This window comes from Charadrius vociferus, unplaced genomic scaffold (genome assembly GCF_000708025.1).
Source record: "Charadrius vociferus isolate BGI_N301 unplaced genomic scaffold, ASM70802v2 scaffold586, whole genome shotgun sequence".
NCBI classification, from domain to species: domain Eukaryota; kingdom Metazoa; phylum Chordata; class Aves; order Charadriiformes; family Charadriidae; genus Charadrius; species Charadrius vociferus.
Genome location: NW_009648902.1, coordinates 1,560,635 through 1,569,592, shown reverse-complemented (window position 1 = coordinate 1,569,592; position 8,958 = coordinate 1,560,635). Strand labels below are relative to the sequence as shown.

At 39.2% G+C, this 8,958-nt stretch overlaps 1 protein-coding gene across 1 annotated transcript; it reads left to right on the top strand.

The window, feature by feature from the left end:
- Positions 1 to 225: 225 nt before the first annotated feature.
- Positions 226 to 8,572, top strand: FNTA (farnesyltransferase, CAAX box, alpha; the record flags this gene model as incomplete). The annotated part of the gene is made up of 8 exons (XM_009887212.1): positions 226 to 344; positions 944 to 1,058; positions 1,902 to 2,006; positions 2,756 to 2,882; positions 3,291 to 3,439; positions 5,600 to 5,662; positions 6,723 to 6,894; positions 8,404 to 8,572. Coding segments are annotated over 8 exons (979 nt in total), but the record flags the coding sequence as incomplete, so codon positions are not given.
- Between the last annotated feature and the right edge of the window lie 386 nt (positions 8,573 to 8,958).

Genomic DNA, 8,958 nt, shown 5'->3' with positions numbered 1-8,958 from the left:
GCGCGTCGCCTGCGGCAGCCCGCGGGTGGGGTGACTAGTTGCTTTCCTCTGCCAAGTCGTCTTCCACCTGGATTTGGATACGGTTACTTATTTCAGTACGTCCTGACTTGTTTATATGCAGGTCGATGTTATAGACAATAATATAGTGGCTGTTGGGAACAAGGTGTTGTTGCTGGACGTAGATTTGCCTGTGTAATGGTTTGAGTAACATCTTGTGCTTCTTAGAAACACTGAAAACACAAAAACATGTATTTGCAGGGACAGGAAGGAGTGGGCAGATATTGAACCTGTCCCTCAAAGTGATGGGCCAAGTCCTGTTGTTCAGATCATCTACAGTGAAAAATGTAAGTGTTAAATACATTCTGCACTGAAAACTTAAGGTGGTTAAATTTGTATCTGTCCTTAGTGTTGTTAAAGCGAGACTTCACATTTTGGATAACATATTTTCTATAGCAGTACTGTGAAGAAATTAGTTTATTGTGTTATTGTGGTTGTGTGTGATGTTTTCACCAAACATGTCTGAAGTTGAATCTTCACCTGAGATGTTAATAGCCAAGGTTTTATTTTAAAATTGTATGGCTTAAGAGGTAATACAACAAACAGTCTAGTTCACATAATACGGCATTTCTAGCCCACAAGTGGAAGAGAGATGTATGAAGCTGCTGCATCTGGGGAAATTGTGTGAGTAAGCCCTAAGGAATTTTTCTCGTTGTTTTTGGTATTATTCAGATAGTGTATTTTTAAGATATTTTTGCAGCTTTTTGTTCTACTAATCTCATTTAGATGTTTCAATCAGCAGTGCTGTCAGAGCAATACGTAGCTATCATTTTTAAGAAGTATATTTCAAGTACACAAAATAGGAAGTAACTTCAAAGGATTATTAGCCTTAGCCCCTAATCAGGCCATTGTCTCAGCCTTGGATAAGATGCTGTTATCTATTTAGTTCAAGATGTCTATGATTACTTCCGGGCTGTTGTACAGCGGGATGAGAGAAGTGAAAGAGCTTTTGAGCTAACAGCAGATGCCATTGAGTTAAATGCGGCAAACTACACAGTATGGTAAGTGATAATCTTGGGATTATTTTTAGCATCATTTGATTCCTGAACTCTTATCTCTTTAATAATTTTTTCAGTCTAATGAGGGCATGACTAGCTGAGTTGACACAGAGGAGTAGCACAGACTTCCAGTGAGCTTCTGAGGAAAGCCTTTGTTCAGTATTTTCTATGTCTCGTTTTGATTCAGTGGTTTTCATTCATTTGGCTTTTACTATATTATCAATCAAGGTCAGGATTAGCTACAAAAAAGACCTTTGCTGTTTAAAATTACATCATTTGCCTGATAACGTGGCCTTGGCAAAATGCTGAAGGTGCCCTCACTTGACTTCAAGAAGAGGCATAAAAGCATGATAGCTGCTATTTCCTGCTAAATAATTGTGTACTTACAAAATAGTGCATTCTAGAAGATCTGTCAGGTTAATGTGCAGGTAGGTAATGATTAAGCAGTGAATTTCTGATGTTCAGAGTGGGGTCTTCTAACTCGTGAATGCTAACAAGTATCTCTTGTACGTCTTTATTCCACTACTTGCATAAAATTAGAAAATTTCTATTATTTTAAGTATATAAGTCATAGTTTCTGTGATAAGACTAGCGTTGGTAGACAGAGGTTAATTTGAAAGAGGATTGCTGTGATCTTGGATAAATACTGTTGTAACCAGTTGTATTCCAGTTCTCCACTACTCAAGAATTGAATGGCCTTTACCAGAACTGGATATGTAGTTTAGTGTTTTTCACTCTTTTTAACTCAGTATCTATGAGAAGAACTGTGAACAAAGGTTATTTTATGTTCTCTGTGAATTTTAGGAAAGCCCTGTTGCAGTGTTCGAATGCTTGACTTTTATACAGGCATTTCCGGAGAGTCCTCCTGCAGTCCTTGGGAAAGGATCTCCATGAGGAACTTAAGTATATTACAGCTATCATTGAAGATCAGCCAAAGAACTACCAAGTCTGGTAAAGTCACATTTACTTTTAAGTACTGAACATTTTTGCATATAATTTTTGTTTTATAAATTGTCTAGAATATGTTGCGATCATTGATCCTCAAAGTTATTAAGAGTTGCTTCCTGCATCTACTGCATTGGCAATACTGGAGGAGTTAAATGGAGTTGCATAAGTATCACTGTCAAAGTCCTCTTTAGCAGTCTGTTCTAAACATGATTATGACATGCTGAAAAGGTCTTGTTTTCTTTTAATTTTAATTTTTAAATTGTCAAAATAAGTTTGACATAAAAAAAAATTACTCGTGAAAAGGCAAACAAAAAGACAAATAAATGAGTATTTTTTTTCTGTCATTGGCTTTTGGAGTTTGCTTACCTGTTGTTTTTTTCCCAACAATATGGGAATGGGAATACACCAAACAGCAATGTTGTTACTGCTAGAGCAATATGTAGTACTAGGAAACTTTATTCTGCTCGAGACTTTTGCCATGAGTGTTAAAAGTGGAAGCATGTTACTTCAAGTAAAGATAACTTGTCTGAAAGGTGATTGGCCAATGTGTATGTGTAGTTAGAATTTGTTATACTATAAGTATGCATCATATATTTCTCAGAGCCAAGTGAAATGTTATATTTAATTTGAAGTTTTCAATTAGTGTGGGTTTTTTTAAAGTAGTACAGTTGCTCTGTGCCGTTTTAATACAGACCATGTGTTCACAAAAGATTTTTAGACTTCTAAAAATAATTTCCTCTTCCTGTCACTAGGCATCACAGACGGGTGTTGGTGGAGTGGCTGCAGGATCCATCCCAAGAGCTTGAATTCATAGCAGACATTCTTAACCAAGATGCCAAAAATTACCATGCGTGGCAACACAGACAATGGGTTATTCAGGTATTATATCCACAGAACTCTTGAGTCACTAAATAACCTACTCAGGTTGTAGAGTTTTGCTTGTTAAATATATTCTGAATTGCCTTTGGCACTTTGTTTCTTAAGGCTGAAGGGTGAAAAACAATTGCATTTTAATGTGTGGTAAAGGTTAGCTATAGACTTGCCTTTTAGGAATTGAATTCAAAAGGGTCTATTTTTGGCTGCTTACTGTTGTGTGTGAATTTAATGATGGGCTAATACCATTGTGTGCCACTGAATAGTGTAGCGTGTTCCTAGTGCACCCTTCCTTATTTATCTTTGAACTTTGTGTTGATTTCTTTAAAAAAGTCTGTATCTAATGTTGAGAGAACTTAGGATTAAGGACCAAATTTTTGATTGTGGTATTCTTTCTTCCTTCCCTTTCCATAGGAGTTCAAATTATGGGACAATGAACTGGAATATGTAGACCAGCTTTTGAGGGAAGATGTGAGAAACAACTCTGTTTGGAATCAACGACACTTCGTAATTTTCAACACCACTGGCTATGATGATCCAGCAGTCCTAGACAGAGAAGTCCAGTTAGTAATGTTGTTCATGCTAACACTAAGCATTCTCCATTACATGAAAGCAAAGGAATGCTTTTGACAATCCATGTGTGTTTCCTGTTTTTAATGCAGTTTTTGGGCTCGCTGTCATGGATAGCAGAGCAAGTGTTGGTGCATATATAGATGTGTTCAGCACTACTGACTTGTTGAGTAGTACTGAAGCAAGCTATGCTTACCCTAGGCAAGCTATTCTCATGAATCTGTCTTCCCACCCTGCTGTTTACTGTGCAAACAAAAGCTTTGGCTTTTTATGGTCAACTAGCTGTATTGGAATAACCTGTAGAAAATCTGTGACACTGGAAGCACGTAAGTTGTGCTGTTCATTAGTATCTTACATCCTACCCCTAGAAAGCTTGGAAGGAGGAGGCAGTCTCAGTGTTGTACTAAACAGTGTTGGTGTAGTAGTACAGTAGCTACAACGATTTAAAGATAACATGGATGTGGGTTGTAGGAAAAGGAATTGCCTTTTGTAAGGAATTTGATGCAGCTGGAAAAAGAAAGGAGCTTTTGGGGTATGTTGTCAGCACAAAGACAACTACCTGTGTGAGTTGGCTAGTTTTGAGGAAAGTGAGCTTTGGAAATTGCTTTTGAAGTGGTATGTTTGTAACTGAAGATGAACTGGGCTTCTAACCATTTATTTCACTACTGATGGTGGTAAGGGAAGCTTCATTGTATGGTTTTCACATCTCAGGCTGCTGATCGGGGTTGATGGTTATGAGAACATGTTTGTCTAAAGTGAAGAAGCAATAAAAAGAGGGTACTCCAAAATTTTTTTTGGAGTTCTTCAGAAGAAAGAGTAAGTCTCTGAATAGGTCCATTGGTACATTGTTCACAGAGGATCCCAGCCGCCCTTCCCCCCCGCTCCCCCCTTCATTGCCTTTGCAATTGTCTTTGCAAACTGCAGTAAGTTGTATTTCTCTTTCAGTTTATAACTTTCTCGCAGATTAATAAATCTGAACCATTTCTATGACTTAGGCTTGGATGTTTCCAGCTTTTTCTCTGCAAAGGTTAGATCTGACATCCTCCCTTGATATGTTTATACATGGTGCTAGGTTCAGGATAATTAGACAATCTGATTCTTAAGATGATATCCAAGGTTAAGACTTCCAGGATGTCATTATAGAACTGTAGTTGGGCTGCTTGTTGCTTGATAAACTTGGTCTTTGTCATAGTGACTGTATAAGGTTAAAAGAGGTTTAGGGTTGGGTTTGGGGTGTTTTGTTTTTTTTTTCAGTACCGCTTGTAGAACTTTTTATCAGTATGTGCTGTCTCTGAAAATCAGCATAATGCCTGGTTATGCTGGTGAAGGGCAGAAGGTAAAGTCTGTTTTGTGAAGATGAAATGTGGTTTTGTGACTGTATGGCAGGTGCCTCTGATTGCTTTGGTTTCAGAGGAGTTGCCTAACTGTTACTTAACTGCTGCAGAAGGCTGTGTGAGCCAAAAGCTCAAGCTCTGCCTTTCTGTGGGTTTGCTCAAGTGCAGCCTCATAAAAAAAGTTCTGCAAATAGGTACAGAACGTACCACACGCAGTCATATTAATATAGCTCACCCTGTTCTTTGATTCCTCTAGCCTTTTCAGTAGCGACAGGACAAGGGGTAACAGTTTTAAACTAGAAGAGGGTAGATTTAGGTTAGCTATGAGGAGGAAATTCTCTACTGTGAGGACGGTGGGACACTGGCATAGGTTGCCCAGGGAAGTTGTGGGTGCCCCATCCCTGGAAGTGTTCAAGGCCAGGTTGGTGGGGGCTTTGAGCAACCTGGTCTAGTGGAATGTGTCCCTGCCTGTGGCAGGGGGACTGGAACTAATGGTCTTTAAGGTCCCTTCCAACTCTAATGATTCTATGATTTTTATGGTTATTGCTCATAATTTTGAGAACTGTTTCATTATTGTATGAAATGCAGCAAATAGAACGCTTCAGAATTTAAAACTGTTCTCACAATAGCTGCCTCCCTGAGACCTGTAGTGATTACATTGTGAGACATTTTCGATCTATGACCCATCTGAGATGATCTGCATAAAGGTTCTGAAATACAGACTGGAGATATGTAGTTGGGAATGTCTGAGCACATTCAGGTAACTTCTAACTGCATTGTTACTGGTTGCATTAATGACCTGTTGTCTTTTTCTCACAGATACACTCTTGAGATGATCACAGCAGTGCCACATAACGAGAGTGCTTGGAACTATTTAAAAGGGTGAGGCATCCATCTCTGTGCGGCAAAGAGAATATCTGTAGAAGGTGTCTTATGCCTAGCTCTTATCTGGAAAGAGCTTGTTGCTGACCATTCTAGTGTTTTGTGCTTAAGCAGGCAGGCAAAAACCTCCACAAGGGGTTAATATATTAACCTAATTTCTCTGTAACTTTCCACTATGTTTCTGGCGCTTGTAGTGGGCCTTGTGGGAGGACTGCAAGTGCTTCTCATGTGTTTAAAAAAATGACCTGTAATGTTACTGGTTCAAAAGCATAGAGTAGAAAGTAACAAGCATGCTTTCAATCTAATTTCTGTTCAGTTGAGTATAACTATACTAGCTTACTACAACATTATTGCTGCATGCTGCTTTCTGCCTTACTTGTATTTGTACCCTTACTTTAAAACTGATCTCCTGTCGTGACTTAAGCCCAGTCGGGAGATAGGACCATGCAGCTGCTTGCTTACTCCCCCTGGTTGTGACTGGGGAGAGATTTGGAAAAGTAAAAGTGGGTTGAGATAAATACAGGGTAAGTAAAGCAAAAGCCACATGCACAAGCAAAGCAAAACAAGGAATTCAATCACTACTTCCCATCAGCAGGTAGGTGTTCAGCCATCCCCAGGAAAGCAGGGCTCTATCATGTTACTTGGGAAGAAACGCCATCACTCCAAACATCCTCTACCTTTCCTTCTTCTTCCTCCAACTTTATAGACTGAGCATGACATCATATGACATGGAATATTGCTTTGGTTAGTTTGCGTCAGCTGTCCCAGCTGTGTCTCCTCCCAACTTCTTGTGCCCACCCCAGCCTACTTGCTGGCAGGGCAGTATGAGGAGCAGAAAAAGCCTTGAGAGCTAAGAAACAACTCAAAACACCAGTGCACGATCAAAAGTATTCTTCATCCCACATCCAAAACCTAGCACAATACTAAGTGCTAGTAAAAAAATTAACTCTATCCCAACTGAAACCACAACATCTCCAAATAAGGGAGTCATAACAGAAATGTGATTCTTCACACCAGACTTTCCAGTGTTATGTTTCAAGCCTGTTAACCTCTGTTCTAGGATTCTACAGGATCGTGGTCTTTCTAAATATCCAAACCTGTTAGAGCAATTGTTGAATTTACAGCCCAGCCACAGTTCACCCTATCTGATTGCATTTCTTGTGGACATATATGAAGATATGCTTGAAAACCAGTGTGACAACAAGGAGGAAACACTAAACAAGGCATTGGAGGTATGTTTTGAGAGCTTGGTGTTGCTTCTTAGGGATGCCATCTATTGCTCTTGTTTTATATCCTAACAAAATGGGATGGATTTTTGTAAATAGAACAGGTTACTTGTTAATCGCAGGAGCTCTATGAAGAGTTGAACATGAAAGCCAGATAATCACAAGGGTCTTGTGAATTTAGTAACTTGCCAGTTACAAAATCACTGGAGTTTTCTTCACCTGATAGTAAAGGAAGATTTCTAGTACTGCCTGCAGAGGAAAGAAGATGTTTGAACAATCAGGGAGTTCCAATGCTAACTTTGTAGCCTGAACTCACTCTCTTCTCTGTAAGTTAGTGAATCTTGTTCTCAGAGTATCTATCTAAACAGAACCTCAAGCTCCTTTTGCACTTCTTGGCTTTTGCTAAGAAAGCTGGCAGAACTAGCTTAAAAGGCCAGCAGGCACTGGGGACATCAGTAAGAAATGTCAGGCATAACTTCCTACAGAGAATAAATGACTTCAAGCAATGTTGTTTATCTCCCTGTGCTTCATACTCCTTGCTGTGGTTTGCAGTGTAGTTTTTACAAGAACACTTCATTCACTGTGGGACAGACTGGAACTCGGTGTAATTAGAGCTGCAGTTCTTGCCTGGATTCTTTGGGTTCCAACAGTGTTCTTTCCCAATATTTTTCCTTTGTTGTGTTCCAGGACCAGAGTGTAAGTAAGTGCTGTTGTACCTCCCAGATTGATGTCTCTTTATACTATTTCACTGAGTTTGACTTCTTCATCTATTTAGGCATCAAAGCTCCTATTTTTCAGCTCTGGTTCACTGAGTAAGGCAGTGTCACCTGCATAATAAAAAGGGATTGACTAGAACATTTGTAGACTGTGTTCATACCGTATAAATTTTACATAGCATGTCCTGTGAGTAGGGTTGATTTCTGCTGTGCCTCGCTGCTTACCCAGATCAAAGTAAAACAAAAATCAGAACATTATAGCACCAGCTCTAATGTTGTGAGAGAAGGTTACTGACGTGCATGGAGAATCCTTTTGGGACAGCCTGCTAAGAGAAAAACCATAAACAAAATATCTCCTGTCAGTCCCTCAGAAGTACTGAAGATTCAAGAGCAGGATGTTGCTCCACTGTTTTGAATGAAGTGGTTTACAGCCTACTGGATCACTAAAAGACAACCAAGCCTGTCAGGAAGTCACAAGTATACTGTATTATACTGCAGGCTGAATAGGCTTGAGTAGATGATGAGTGGTAAGCACAGAAAGGAATCATGGGGAAGCAGTTGCAACTGAAATAGAACAGGAGGGATTTTTGTGCAGTGTCAGATTGGTTGACTACCAGTTGGAGTAGACATCAGTTTGAGGTCATTGGACAGTTGCAAATCCAGTCAGTAAAACAAGTGTTGCTAAGAAAGGTGTTTCTAACACTGGCTGAACAATATATTGTATGCATTTTATAGAGATAATTAAGGATTCTGCAAGCTTTTGGTTATAACTTCTCAATATCTCAATTTTCTTTAATAGTTTTGTGAAATTCTGGCTAAAGAAAAAGACACCATCCGAAAGGAATACTGGAGATATATTGGAAGGTCCCTTAAGAACAAGCACAGCTCAGGCACTGAACAGAGCACACCAACAGACAAGCAGCAGTAGCTGAACATGGAAGAAGACAGTGTTAAGCTCTCAAGCTGTTCATGCCCTGGCTTATCCACTCTCAAGCTGTTCATGCCCTGGCTTATCCACTCATTCCTAACACAGTCACATCAGATGCTGCAGTAATGACTGCAGGTAACTTAGCTGTAGTGGTTATAAAGAAACCTAGTTGTGATTAGTGCAAGCAGGCGCTGCAGTTGTTGCCTTCTGTGGGAGCAGCAATGCAACACTGACATCCTAAAAAAAAAAAAAAGCCATGCTGAAGATTAATGTCCTTTTTTAAAAAAAAAAGTCATGTTTTAACAGAAATGTTCTTTTTTTCTTTCAAATTTTTGTTTACTATTATGTCATAACAAATGTTTGATTCTTCTTTCAAATGTCTATGTTTACTGACATTCAGATTGCAAGGAAGCTCTAAAATTCTCT